A 15,176-nucleotide genomic window follows, 5' to 3' on the forward strand; every position below is an offset into this window, starting at 1 on the left:
ACCCAATTGTACTTTCCAAGCGCTTAGTACAGTGCTCTGCACCCAGTAAGGGCTCAATGAATACGACTGAATGAATGAATGCAAGTCCAATTGACCTGCGTGAACATTTTCATCATTCAGGCAGACCGAGAGCCCCCGTGCACCCCGTTGCTGCGGCGATTAAACCGTGGCAGGAGGCCCAGGAGGGCCTCCTTTGTGGGAGGGCGCGGAAGGAGCCGGGTCGGGGCGGTCCTGCGGCCGCGGCGGAGGGCGGTGGACTCAGTGCGCAGGCGCAGCACGGCCGATGGCGCGGCGGGAGCTCGATTGGTCGCGTCTGGGTCGGCGTCGATCGCGCAGCGGGAGCTCGGCTGGTCGAGTCTGAGCGGGGCCCGGCGCAGAAGGAAGGGGAGCCGCCGCCGCCGACGCCGCGTTTAGGAAACAAGCCCGACTCGAAGCGAGGTATTCACGCACACAACCTCCGGCCTTTCCTTTGGCGCCTACCCATTGTTTTTTAATTGACACTTTGAGGGCCGGAGGGGGCCCTAAACCCCGACTTGCTTGGGTTCCCCTTCGGGTTCCACCCGCCCGCGGGTGTGAGCATGCGCCCCCCTCCCACCCCAGACTGAGCATGCGCCTATCTCCCCCTCCCACCCCAGACTGAGCATGCGCTGCTCTCCTCTTTCCCGCCCCCCCCCCCACGAGTGAGCATGCGCCTATGCCCCTCTCCCCCCTCCCATCCCCCGCAGTGAGCATGCGCACCTCCGGCCGGCCTTCCTCCGCTATCTCCTGCCCGACGGGAGAAGCGAAGGGAGTAACTCCGTTTGCCCAGCGGAGGGCGCTGTGCTGCCGACACAGCTTGGAGTCGGATCTGGGTTCGAATGCCGCCTCCACCACGTGTCGCCGGTGAGACCTTGGGCAAGTCATTTCCCTCCCCCCCCCCTTTCCTCAACCCTAAAATGGGGATTCATATTGTTGGCATTTGTTAAGCGCTTACTCTGTGCAGAGCACTGTTCTAAGCGCTGGGGTATACAGGGTAATCAGATTGTCCCACATGAGGCTCACAGCTAATCCCCATTTTCCAGATGAGGTAACTGAGGCACAGAGAAGTGAAGTGACTTGCCCACATCACACAGCTGACAAGTGGCAGAGCCAGGAGTCGAAGTCATGACCTCCGACTCCCAAGCCCGTGCTCTTTCCACTGAGCCACGCCGCTTCTCTATTTGTCATCCAGTCTTCACCCCCATTTTCCAGATGGGGTCAGTGAGGCACAGAGAAGTGCAGTGACCTGCCCACGGTCACACAGCTGACAAGGGGCAGAGGCGGGATTCGAACCCATGACCTCTGACTCCCAAGCCCGGGCTCTTTCCACTGAGCCCCGCTGCTCCCCTAAATACTCGTGCTCCCTCCTACTTAGGAGAAGCCGCCTGGCCTAGTGGACAGAGCACGGGCCTGGGAGTCAGAAGGTCTTGGGTTCTAATCCCCCTACCCCGCGTGTCGGCCGTGTGACTTAGGGCAAGTCATTTCACTTGCTCCGTGCCTCAGGTAGCTCATCTGTGAAATGGGGATTGAGACTGTGAGCCCCACATGGGCCAGGGACTGTGTCCAACTCGATTTGCTCATATCCACGCCAGCGCTTACTACAGTGCCGGGCACATAGGAAGCACTTAAATACTATTTATTTTGTTTAATGAGGTGTACGTCACCCTGATTCTATTTATTTGCTATTGTTTTAATGAGATGTTCTTCCCCTTGACTCTATTTATTGCCATTGCCATTGTTCTCGTCTTCCTGTCTCCCCCGATTAGACCGTAAGCCCATCAAACGGCAGGGACTGTCTCTATCTGTTGCCGATCTTGTACATTCCAAGCGCTTAGTACAGTGCTCTGCACATAGTAAGCGCTCAATAAATACTATTGAATAAAATACCATCATCATCATCACTTAGACTGTGAGCCCCATGCAGGACAGGGCTTGAATTCGACCTAATTAAGTTATACCTTCTCTGGCGCTTAGAACAGTGTTATGTCGCCTAGTAGACGCTTACCGGATACCATTTTTAAAAAAGGAGCCTAGTGGTTATGACCACCGCAAGGCCTGTCCCTCCCTTATGCCCAGGAGGGAAGCAGTAATGATGATGATTGTAGAGAAGCGGCGTGGTTTAGTGGCAAGAGCCCGGGTTTGGGAGTCAGAGGTCTTGGGTTCGAATCCTGGCTCTTCCGCCTGTCAACTGGGTGACTTTGGGCAAGCCACCTAACTTCTCTGTGCCTCAGTCGCCTTATCTGTAAAATGGGGATGAAGACTGTGAGCCCAACATGGGACAACCTGATTACCCTGTATCTACCCCAGCGCTTAGAACAGTGCTTGGCACATAGTAATGGCTTAACAAATACCAACCTCATTATTATTATTGTGGTACTCGTTAAGAGCTTACTGCATTAAGCTGTTGTATTTAATAATAATATGGTGTTAATTAAGTGCTTACTATGTGCCAAGCAATGTTCTAAGCTGCTGGGCTAGATACATGATAATCAGGTTGTCCCACGTGGGGCTCACAATCGTAATCCCCCTTTTACACATGAGGGAACTGAGGCCCAGAGAAGTGAAGGGGCTTGCCCAAGGTCACACAGCAGACAAGTGGAGGAGCTGGGATTAGAACCCATATCTTCTGACTCGCAAGCCAGTGTTCTTTCCACTAAGCCACGCTACCTCTCGAGCGACTGCTGTGTGCAGAACACTGTACTAAATGCTGGGTTGAGTATAATACAGCAGAGTTGACAGACACATTCCCTGCCCATCAGGAGTTTACGGTGTAGATTGTTTTTGCTAAACGGTGGGTAGATGCAGGAAAATCCAATCGAACCCCGTCCCTGCTCCCCACAGGCCTCGCAGGCAAAATGAAAGGGAGAACAGGATTTTTTTTTTTTAAATTCCCATTTTACAGATGAGGAAACTGAGGCACAGACAAGTTAAGTGACTTGCCAGGGTCACAGGGACAGGCAGTAGCGGAGCACAGGCCTTCCGACGTTCAGTTCCATGCTCTTTCCACTAGGCTATACCGATTTCAAGCGCTTAGTACAGTGCGCTGCACAAAGTAAGCATTCAGTAAATACCAGTGATTGAGTGAAATCTCCCGTTTGCCCCAGCGTCTCACTCAATGGTCTGGACGCACAACCCCAGGCCTGGGAGTATTCTCGAGGGCTCACATGCAGAGAAATAACTACCGAGGACACACGGTGACGACGATGACTCCCTCTTACCCGTTTCACTGCTTAATTACCAGAACTGAACGCCCGTCGGGATAGCCAACCTTTAGAGTGCAACTAAGGAGTTTTTTTTTATTCGTTTCCACAGAGAAATGAACAACTCTTCGCTCTCTTCATCAATCGGTCGGATAAATTGAGCGCTTATTGCGCGCAAACGGCTGGGCTAAGCGCTTGAGAGCCGTGTGCCCTAGGGGAAAGAGCACAGAACCGTAAGTCCGAAGGCCTGTGTTTGTACCCCAGTTGTGCTGCTGCCTGTAATGCGACCCTGGCAAGCTGCTTAACTTGTCTTTTTTACTGAATTACTGATTCCTCCCGGCTCTGCCACTTGTCTGCTGTGTGACCTTGGGCAAGTCACTTAACTTCTCTGTGCCTCAGTTCCCTCATCTGTAAAATGGGGCTGAAGACTGTGAGCCCCATGTGGGACAACCTGATGACCTTGTATCTACCCCAGCGCTTAGAACAGTGGTTGGCACATAGTAAGCGCTTAACAAATACCCCTGTTATTATTAAATATTATTATTTGTGCGGAGGTTGCTCATTTTTCTTCATGCCGTGTGGGTGGATTTGCTGTTAGCTCGTAAGTGAACAGGGTATCCTTGTCCTTGTTGAATTTCATCCTCTTTCTGTAGGGCAGTTTTCCCGATTTACCAACATCACTCTGAAGTGAGAAGTGGCTTGGTTTTAGTGGATTGGAGCACAGGCCTGGGAGTCCTAAGGACCTGGGTTCTAATCTCGGCTCTGCCACTTGTCTGCTGTGTGACCTTGGGCTAATCACCTCACTTCTCTGTGCCTCAGTTACCTCATCTGTAAAATGGGGATTGTCTTTGAGCCCCATGTGGGACAGGGACTGTGTCCAGTCTCATTTGCTTTTATCTGCCCCAGCTCTTAGAACAGTGCTGGACACACAGTAAGCACTTAACAAAACATCATCACTATTGTTATTGTTATAAGTCTTGTTGGAACTTTAACTCGGCACTCAACCAGTTTCAGATACTGACATATTAACGCAAGGAATAAAGAGTCCTTTATTAATGAATTCATTTTATTGTTAAATTCTGGGCACTTCAGGGCACTCAAGAAGGTATATATGAGTACCTTTGGTTTTTCTTTTTTTTTTTTTTCCTTTTTGGTAAAATCGATTTTGCTTGGAATTGAGGAATTCAGAAAATTAGTTTTTATCACTTTGTGATGCTGCACAACACAAATGCACCTCGGCATTAGCAGGTTTTTTTTTTCATTCATCATGGTAACTGATGTAACTCTCCTCAAACCAGCCGTAGTTTCCGCCAAAATGTCCACAAAACGAATAAATGGTCATAATGATTAGAGTCTTTTCATAAAGGACCTCTGTAGGTCTGAATTTCTCCCATTTTCCTTCCCTTTAACAGTTGAGTGTCGGTGTATAAGGAGAGTAGATCAACCAGCTCTGTTAATTTTCTAGCCCTCTAAGAGAGTTATTCACTTGAGATTCAGTAGGAACTTTTAAAGTCTTACGTGATGTATCAGAGCTTCCAGTTTTAAAGCTCTTTCAGTCACTTCTTAAGCTAGTAGACATTTTAAATATAGAGCATTGGGGTGGCAGAATTTTTAACTACAGTAGACGGCTCCTGATTTTGGCCCACTTTTCTCTTTTGAATGGTGAGTAGATAAGTCTTTCCCTTCTCTTGTATCCCTCCTTCCCCCACTTCCTTATAGCTTGACATGTAGTATGCCCTAAAAATGTCATTGCTATTATTTCTTTGCCTGTATGCCTCATCAACCCAGATGATAATGTGAGACGTAATTTTAAGGGTGATGCTTTTTGTGTCATGTAGATCAGGCTCGAAATGAAAATCTTTTTTCTTGCAAGCTAACCTGTCATTCCCGTGTGCCACTTTTATAAGAGTTACTGGTTGCGTTACATATATAAGTGCCAATGTCATTTGGTCTTGTTAAAAATACATTTTTAATGTAAAGGGGAAAAAAAAATCTAACCAGAAGCCAAGAAGGGATTATCCAAGATTGAACCTGTTCCTCTGTCTTCTAAAAATAAGTTTCTATATTTTAACTTCTTTTTTTTTTTAAACAAATTGAGATGCAGTAATTGTGTTTGTGGGTTAATTGCTCAATCACTGGCTCCTAATGGTTGAGGCTAGGATAGCCTGAAGATATATGGTGTTTTGGAGTTATCGGTGAGGTCTTCTAATTTCTATATTATTTCAACATCATGCATACATAAGGTATGGACGTGCAGTCTCTGTGTTGACTTTGGCAATCCCTTCTTTGGGGTGAGATTCGGCTATGCCAGTTTTGTGATGTAATGCAAGTCTGTTCTTGTTTATCTAGTGTTATTGAAACCATTTTGAATTTAGAGATAACTCTTGCCTTGAATACAAGAGACAGGGCTCTAGTTTCCTCTGTAGAGAGCGGGGAACAATGAAACTTACAGGACTATTTACTCAAAATGAGATGCCCTCCCTCACTGGGGGCCGGGAACTTACATATTTCCATTTTCAACAGGAAAATGGCAGTGTAAGATCTTCCCTTGGGAAAAGTAGCTCACCATCTTTCAGATGATAGGACTGTGCATTTATCAACACGGGCCTTATTGTTAGAGTACCTCCTGTACTTTTTGTGCCCGACTAAGTAAGAAGTTTGTCCTTAAGTGTGCTTCTGAAAGACACGGGGGTTACGGTGTCTTTCCCAAGAAGGTTAAATGAGAAAATAATAGTTTTGCAGGTCCCAAATTTCATCCACTGACTAGAAGGAGAAGCTGCTACGCAACCATGATGGGTCTACTCAGATTTGCCCGGCAGAGCAGTGAAAGATAAAAGGATTTTTTTGTGGTAGGATTCTGCAGTTCCTTTGACGATTAAAGGGTTTTGGTTGTAGAGGATTAAAAACACCATTTGGTGTGTGTTAGCACTGATCATGATTGTTAGCACTGATCATGCCTCTACCTCAAGCCCCGTAGGTGTATGTAGGATCTGGGTGGTTTGTTGAATTGCCCAACCCAGTTCACAGTTAAGGATTCTTGGGGCAGTGCTCACTTCTGGATTCTCAAGTTTTCACTTGCAGCATCGGTGTTTTTGCAAAAGAACACGAGAGTTCTCGAGTAGTCGTAACACGCCAACCTTTTGTCAGGAAAGGGAATATAGGTGAAGTGACAGTATAATAAATTGACCTTTTGTTATATATTGAGATTTTCTAATCGACTATGTGCAGTCAATCTGTACTTTGCCCTCAATATAATGAAAATGTATTACATAACCGGTTTTGAGGAAATTTTCTTGTGGTATATTCATAACCCTTTGTAATGTGCAAGCACTCAGTACAGTCATCTGCACACAGTAAGCTTTCAGTAAATACGGTTGATTTGATTCCCTGTTTGGTAGTTCCGCTCTTCGTGTGATTTTCATTGTTATCCATACAATCAAATTTCAATTTTTGGTGTTTATTTGATAAGATCTCCCATAGATTTCAAACTGGCAAGAAGCAAGAGGCAGTTTCCCTGGTTAAACAAGTGGCGTCGGCCAAAGTCAGGCGATCCAAACTTTTCTAATACGATCTTAGAATTGACCACTTTTCTACATGCCCCGAATTTTTCAAATAGCACTTGGTTGGTATTCGAGTAGCAGGGCTGTAGAATCTGCTTAATGCTTGAAGGAGGCCCTGGCTGTGACCGAGAGTGGGTTATTTTTGGTATTCCTTTTCTAGGCCTTTGACACGACCTTGGTGGTGGGTGGGTGGATGTGTATGTGTGTAGGGAAGGAGGAGCTGTCTCTTCTGTTTTCAGAGCCATAGAGGGAAGCCCCCACACCCACCTGTCAGTTCTGTTATCCCGATAGATGAGGGAATAGAAGGCAGAGACATGGGAGATTAATACCCTCCCCATACAAAAAATAATTCATACTTGGTTTACAGTTGATTTCAAAAGCTCTTTCTTTGTAGAGGGAGCCAGCTTGAGTGAATGAGGTTAGAGATTCAGTCAGCTCACCAGATCCCACTCTCCCAGTTGGCCAGATCTCACTTTCCTAGGAGAGTATTAAGGGTAAGGGAGTGTGAGGGATTGCTGTTTGACACTGATTGACGGGTTTACAGCACCGCGGTTGTTAGTTCTTGTTGGCGGAAGGATTGGAGGCCCGGGAAAGATAGGTTCTAAATTTTAAGGTCTCCGTAGAACTGGCAGCTTGGTCCAGGGGGAGATGGCAGGGCCGTTCGACGGCAACTTTGGTTTCTTTACTACCTTTCTTCAGTTTGCGCCGCTCCCTACAAATAAAAGCAGCCCGAAAAGGTTTCCTGCTCTATTTTCACAGGCAAACCGTGTATAAGGATCTCTCGACACTTACACGTACCTGGATCCAAACCTCACCACCGTAGTATCGTTATCATCAATGTCTCCCCGCTGCTCGAGAACCTCCAGTGGTTGCCCATCCACCTCCGCATCCGACAGAAATGCATTTCCAGTGGCTTGAAAGCACTCAGTCAGCTCCCCTCCACCTACCTTGCCTCTCGGATCTCTTACTACAGCCCAGCCCACACACTTTGTTCCTCCCGTGCCAATTTTCTTAACCCTGCCCCAGATAGAACTTTTTTCTTTTCCCATTTGTGGTTTGCAAATAGGAAAACAGCTGATGGAGCGTCTCTTTCTGCCCTCAGTCTCTCCACTGGTACCATTTAGCAGAAGTATTAAATGCGTAGGGTTCAGACACGTTTAGAATGAGAATATTTTCTCCTGATATCGCAGAGATACGTTAATCCACTAATGTAGAAGTCCTCAGCTGCATGCTCATTTGGTGGGAGGTGGTTGGTGTGTATTTGTCTGTGTGTGTTGGCCAATACACAGCCAAAATGGTGGGGAAGTCATAGAATGTCTTCTTGCAACTCAAAGAATTATGGATCTGAAGAGCGATCGGAAGCTCCTTTAATGCCCAGATAGTTTTCTTGATGCACCTACCTCATTAAGACTCCCCAAGAGGATATAAAGGTATATAAATATAACAAAACTCACCAACCTTTTTATTTGCAATTTGTATTCATAAGCCTCATTTAAAGGCAGGTACCCGGTCTTTAAATCCAGCCGCTCAGGGTTAGGCTTTTAAAAATACTTGATTTCATTGGTTGTTGACTATTTAAGGTGGCTCAAAATTTTAGTGTTCTCCGATTTTCGAGATCGGGCACTGATGCACAATCATGATATTTAAATGCGTGGCAAATGGTTGGTTGAATTTCTGCAGCTGAGATATTTATTAGCTTGAGAACGTTTGTTTTCCATTTCCCTTGTCACTGTTTGGAGAAAGGGCAAGTGATGCAGTTCAAATCATTTTATGAGGGTAATTATTCTTATCCTACACTGTGCAATCACACCAACCTTTTTAAACAATAAACACTGCTTATTTATTAGGGCTTAGGGATGGAGAGTAATTGTAGAACAAAACCCAGTGGAAAAATTGAGATTTTTCTGTTTGGAAGGAATTATTGAAAAAGTTCACATTTTAGCAAAGCCCTACTTATGCATTTCAATATTTTGAGTAATTATTTTAGACCAATTTCCTTTGTGAAAGCGTGTTGTTAAGTAATTTGTTTTTTGAGACAAAAGGGAATACTTCGCAAACTTCTGCATTTAGGCTGGTTGTACAGCCACCAGAAGAGAGCCTAAGTATAACTTTATCGCAAAAGTATGCTCATGTTTAAATCTACTTCAACCCTGTCTGTCAGTTTTGTCGCTGGCTGGATTGGAGGAAGTGTTGGTATTTAAGTAATCGAAAAATCTATTTGACAGCCGATTGATTTTTTTTCAGATAAATGTGGTCTTACTACTCTGGGCAGGATGAAAGAGTCTTTGCTTCCAGCTAAACTGTTCCAAAATCTGGGGTTTGGGAAATTCTGAATTTCCTATAGAAATGAGTTTAGCAGTTTAGCAGTTATAGAAACCCTGCTTTTCTCAGATAAGATTTTCAAGGAGCTAGGAAGACAGAAATATGATTGGGAGAGGATTCCCACCACTAAATTTATGGCCTTGGTTTTCCGATTTCTAATTCAGTTTATATTCCTGGTTTGATGAAAATCAAGAAATTTGGAATCAAACTGAATTTAGCTTTGTATGAAAGTGTTTTAGGGCTTTTTTTTCCTTTTGCTCACTCAAGAATTATTTTTGTATTCCAGATTCATTGTTTTGTCATCTCTTACCGCCTCCACACACTTTTTAAAGTGCAGATTTTTTTTCTCCATCCCCCCCATTTTTAGGGTTCTAGAAATGTATTGTGATGTAAATAGCTAAACTGGCTTGTCACCCAAGGTAACCTAGTGATATCTGCCTTTATTAGTAAGTATTTGCCAGCATTAGGTATACAGTCTATGATTTTGATTGGTTATTTACCAGATTTCATTCTCTTATCAAAACTGAAGTTTCTGGTATGGCCAGTTAAGGCAATATTTTATAGACTGGGTCAAAAACAGTTACATGTTCAGTTAAAAATAGAATTTTAATTATTTCTTTTGAATAGGTCAGGATGGCAGACGATGATATTAATGGAGAAGATTATCCAGCAGAAATTCACGATTATTTGTCAGCATTCGAGAATTCTCTTGGTTCTGTTGATGACATGTTAAAAACAATGATGTCTGTTTCTAGGAATGAGTTACTTCAGAAGGTAAAAAAATAAATAAAATAAACAAGTTAAATTGGTAGATTTCAGTGTCTTAAGTGTTTTTTGTTTTTGTTTTTAGCATGGGTGGGTGACATTGTGGGAGGATACAGAATAGTTTAGGTTTTCAAATTTTAGTTATTTAAAAAATAAGTTCAGTTTCAATTCAATTGTAATTGCCTTTCTGTGGCCAAAAAAAAAGGGATTGTTTTCAAATATAACCATTTCAAAATTGTGAATAGATTGAGGCCAAGACTATTGAACTTGACAGGATCCATGTTTGAGCTTTTAAATAGTACAATGATATTATCAGAGTTTCTGGAAATCCTATAGGACAGAAATAATAAATTGAGTTTGACAACTGGAAACAAATCTCATTATACTTCTTCTGTCTTTTGTACAGTCTAAGTATTCCAGCCTGCTCCTTCTACCTAAATGCGTCTTGTGCAGTGCTTATATTGATTAATTATTTTTGACATGCAAAGCCCAGGTCAAAACTTCAAATATTAAAATTTAAGATTTTTATTTAGCATTTGTATATATTTCTGAGTCTAAATAGAGATGGTGAGAATCTCTTGGTGAATAAATAGAAATGTCTCCTTTTTCAAATTCTTGCAAGATCAATTATTGGATTAGGAACAATCTAACTGGTCAATTTTTTACATATGTGTGTGTGTGTATATATATATATATATATATATATGCAAACACACCTATACATGTAAATATATATACACACACATATAGGTGTCGTACTTTTTTCTCTCGCTATGTAGATTACCCTATATATAGGTTATCTGTTGTATGTGTATATATGAACACGTTCAGATGGAAATTTAATATACCTGATTCAACTCAATTTTTTTTTTGTAGTTGGACCCACTCGAACAAGCCAAATTGGATCTGGTTTCAGCATACACATTGAACTCGATGTTTTGGGGTAAGTTTTTAAGAAAGGAATGCATTTAGGGGAGCTAAGTATGATAAATTTATCTAGTAAGGTATTAAATTTTTTTTAATAGTCTGACTTCTGCTTTATCCTGATAAACATAAAATGAATCCTGCACTTTCGTTCAATATGTCTAGTTGTAATTTTGTCTTGAATTCTTTGGCATTTTTTTAAAAAAAGAGTAACCTCTCCACTATGAGGCCCAAGTCTTTCTCATTTACTTGAGATGTTTTCAGTAAGGCAAACATTATTTACACATTGCACCCCCTAACTCTTTCTCATCTTTCAGCTTACCTGGCGACTCAAGGCGTTAACCCTAAGGAACATCCAGTGAAGCAAGAGCTAGTAAGACAGAATTTATTTAATAAGTTTTGTATATGTTTGTGCATAGGAGGTTGCTCATTTCTGTAATCAGCCTGGCCTTTTATCAACTCATGCTACTTGTAGTTCAGATAAGTATCATTTGGGAAAGCAGAATTGGGCAGTCCTCTGAAGTTGGAAAGAAGAACCGAATACCTTTTTAGCTTTCCTTTTCTAACCCGTTACCTAGATCTTTCTACTGGATTTAGAACTGTACCAATCTTCACACCCTGTAAACAGGACAGTCTTAATAATTATTTGTAGTTTCCCCGTGGTATTTTTCCTATATGAATTTGGAATCGTATTAATCTGCAAGGCTACCTTCATAACTCTTGCACAAATCTAAGAAGTATATTGCACTTGATTTACTAGCAAAGACGGGAAAGTTTTCCCCCCACCTTTTCAATTCCTCCATTAATTCATTTTCTCAGCGGTAAAGAATCCAGTTCAGCAACAAAGCTAAAAGCTTTTTTGGCACCAGTTGTATGTGTACTGTCCAGTAATTCTGCATTAGTGACATATTTACAACCTATAATAAATCTTTTAGGTTTGTCTTTGTATTCCATTTAGATGCATGAGTACAGTATATAAGGTCTGGTATCGTGGAATTTTTGCTGACTTTAAAAATCAAATCAAATCATTCAGGTTGAAGGGAAAAAATTAGAAATCAAAGTTTATGGTTGCCTCTTTGACTTGCCTTGATAAATAAGAATAATGTCAATCTATTTGTTCGGTGTATATACAACCTATTATATTTCTATGAGGCGGCATTATACATAACTGAAAAATACTGGGGCGTCATACTCTTACCGTCCAGAGATGTGTGGTCACTTGTATGCGTTTTGACTTGGTTGTATACTTCGTCATTATGGAGACTTTTGAGTAAACTAGATCCATTTGATAACTTTTTTTCCGAATGACCTCAGACCATTTTCTCCCTACTCCTTGAGGGTAGCTGGGTAAATCGGTTGTTTCCTTTTTAATTTAGCAATTCCGAGAACTAATGCAGGCGAAAGGTACAGGTTTTTCTCTGACAATTGATATTGGCTTTAAATCTTAAAAAGAGTGGATTATCTTGCCTCGTTCCCAAATAAAGGATTCTTTTTCTTTTGATGTGTACTTTAGTGGCTTCAGCGTAAATGACTGACTTGCTTTTTTTTTTCTTGGAGCGTAGTGAAACGTTCTATTCCGTTAATGGGAGCAGGACAGTCAATCTTTCACCATTTCTGTGTTTTTAAAACATTTTCTGGGCGTGTTTGTGGTGATTTTGATCAGTTTAATGAAACTTACATTTAGGCAATTTACCATGTCACCTGGTGGGTATCTCTTTGTCAAATCAGTTTCCCCATATGGATGGGAAAGGCTGTCCTCTCCTGATTGGTACCCCAGCAAGATGAGAGGTACCGTCTCTCACTTGTCAAACCAGTAGAGTTATGCCTCTGATTGGAGAATTACACGGGCTGGCCAGTTTTAAAATCTCTCCTTGTCACCAGTGTTTGTAAGCAAATCACACATTTCTCTATGGGGGAGAGTGTGCGTGAAGGGAATTTTAAAGGTTTACACATAAGACCTGTATGTAATGCTTAGCTTAGTCGTGATACTAGAAGAGAAGATTTCCGGTTGAATTACTGATTCCTCCATGGAGACCAATCTTTAAGACAATACCTCGGACCTGTTGTATCGTGCTTCGTACCAGTGCTCTGCACACCACCTAAAGCGCTCAATAGATACGACTGATTGGTTGGGTGAGAATCCCCAGAACTCTGAGGTGGGCAGGGTTGCAAAGCCATCTTACGCGTGGCTCTTGTCTTGATGTTGAAGGTAAATTTTGAATAAAATTGCAGGGGATCTGAGGTTGCCTTCCTCAGAGGAAATACCAGCTTTTACATATTTTGGAGTAATGTTTTAATAGACTACATTATTGCTGATTTTTGTGCAGTATTTCATCAGATTAATCACATTACTTATTTAATATCCTGCAGGAAAGAATAAGAACTTACATGAACAGAGTCAAGGAAATAACAGACAAGAAAAAGGCTTCCAAACTGGATAAAGGTGCAGCTTCAAGATTTGTAAGAAATGCACTTTGGGAACCAAAATCTGAAAGTGAATCAAAATCTTCAAATAAGGCAAAAAGGAGAAAGTGAACATTTAGTATTGCATATACACTCCTTGAAAGTACACCCTGCGAATATAAGAATTTGTATTTTCTAAAACCGAATACTGGTATGTCACAAAAGAGTTCAGATGATGTAAAATATGAAGTATTGGATATCCTTTTAATAAATCATTCTGGCTTCCTTGCGACTTCAAGAATTTAATAATTGATGGCTTTCTAAAATTAAACATTTTGATTGAATCTTTTTGGGAGTCCGATGTTTTAGCATTTTTTAAATGGACAGCTCGGATACATTTCATTTCAAGGGACGTTCAAATACCGACCTATAATCAACTGCCAATTTCCAAGATCATGTTCTTTATAAACATTTGTGCCTGTCTAAATGGGTAATGAATCACTGTAAGAATTTCGCTGTTTGTAGTTCACAAATAGAGTGACTGTAAGTAGCTTTGTAAGAATGAAAATATGAATTTTTTTTCTGTACAGTTCAATTGTTGTGACTCACATGACATGTTTTGAAAAATCATTCATGGCTTTAATAAAATTTGTACTCAAAGTATCCATGAACTTGTGGCAGTTTGTTTTCATAGTAAGGGCTGTTTGTTTCCACCCCTTCATAAAAGACTGTTAAGTATAGTAGGAGGCCTGTACCATTTTCACCAATATTTTATCTTTATAGTGGACTTTCTCTCTTCCCCCAAAGAACAAGAGCAAGGAGTTCTTCATAAGTACAGTTTTTCTTTAATAGTTCCACCGTTTGACTTGAGACCCTATAGATGCTAGAGATTCTAGACCCTCCAGACTGTGTGCTCCTCCTCTAGACTGCAGGCTTTCTGGACCCTAAACCCTCTAGATCGCTGTAAACTCCAGAGCCTCTAGAACCTCTAAAATATATCCTTCAGAGCATCTAGAACCTATAGAAAATCTAGAATCCTGGAAAACTCTTTAGAACCTCTGGAACACTCTAGAACCTCTAGACACCCCTTCCCCCCCCAAAAAACCCCCCCCCAAACTCTAGAGTCCTTTCTGGGCCTCCCGAGAACCTTCAGATCCTCTAGAATCTAAGACCCTCCAGACGCTAGACAGTCTCTAGAAACTCTTGGTCTTCTAGATCCTCCAGATCCTCTAGACCTTAGACTGTGTGCTCCTCCTCTAGGCTTTCAATGGGGACAGGGAAACTGTCTGCTAAATCTTTTATATTGTAAAGGGAAACTGCTAAATCTGTTATGTTATAATCTCCCAAATACATAGTACACTGCTTTGCATACAGTAAGTGTCCAATAAATATCACTCGTTGATAGGCCCTCTAGATCTTCCAGACCCTTTAGTTTCTGTAGAATCTAAAACCTCTAGAATATCTAGATTTTTCTAGGTCCTCTAGACCCTCCAGACTCTAAACTCTTCAGACTATAGACTGAATGCTCCTAGACTGTAGGTTTTCCCTTTTGGGCAGGTTAAGTGCTTACCAACTCTGTTAGACTGTATTCTCCCAAGCAGTGTAGTACAGTGCTCTACACCCAGCAAGCACTCAATAAATACCATTGATTGATTCTTTTTAAATGTAAAGGTAGTGGAATGCCATGTTTTTTGGATCAGCAATATTTTAAAATTCACAGGAAATGTATAAGGAATGTGTTGATAGTATTATTTACAGTGTTCCAGTAGGGAATGAATGATGTGTCTTTACATTAATAACTGGAATAATTCCTAATTGAGTACCCGGGATTGTGAGTGTCGAAAGTGTGCATTTGTAATATGCGAAAATGGAAATTGTCCGTAGTTAATTCTTTGATTCATCTCATCCTATAATGTTTTCCTAAGGGTGGTAAAGAAAATATATACAGTTGGCTTGCACAACAGTTTCAGTGTAGTAAAACTAT

General features: G+C 41.9%; 1 protein-coding gene across 5 annotated transcripts; it reads left to right on the forward strand.

The window, feature by feature from the left end:
* The first annotated feature begins 318 nt into the window (after positions 1–318).
* On the forward strand, positions 319–13,857 carry C1D (C1D nuclear receptor corepressor). Of its 5 annotated transcripts, none has more exons than XM_003431284.4 (6): positions 320–438; positions 3,331–3,451; positions 9,728–9,874; positions 10,742–10,808; positions 11,107–11,162; positions 13,160–13,857. In XM_003431284.4, exons 3-6 carry the CDS (start codon positions 9,734–9,736, stop codon positions 13,322–13,324), a joined length of 429 nt encoding a protein of 142 aa, XP_003431332.1. In that variant the 5' UTR covers positions 320–438; positions 3,331–3,451; positions 9,728–9,733; the 3' UTR covers positions 13,325–13,857. The 5 variants fall into 5 exon arrangements, with proteins under 5 accessions (XP_003431331.1, XP_003431332.1, XP_007670268.1 ...); XM_007672077.4 differs by lacking the exon at positions 320–438 and adding an exon at positions 766–882; XM_003431283.4 differs by lacking the exon at positions 3,331–3,451 and having other exon boundaries at positions 319–438.
* The last annotated feature ends 1,319 nt before the right edge of the window (positions 13,858–15,176 follow it).

The sequence above is a fragment of the Ornithorhynchus anatinus genome, chromosome 9 (assembly GCF_004115215.2).
Source record: "Ornithorhynchus anatinus isolate Pmale09 chromosome 9, mOrnAna1.pri.v4, whole genome shotgun sequence".
Taxonomy (NCBI): Eukaryota; Metazoa; Chordata; class Mammalia; order Monotremata; family Ornithorhynchidae; genus Ornithorhynchus; species Ornithorhynchus anatinus.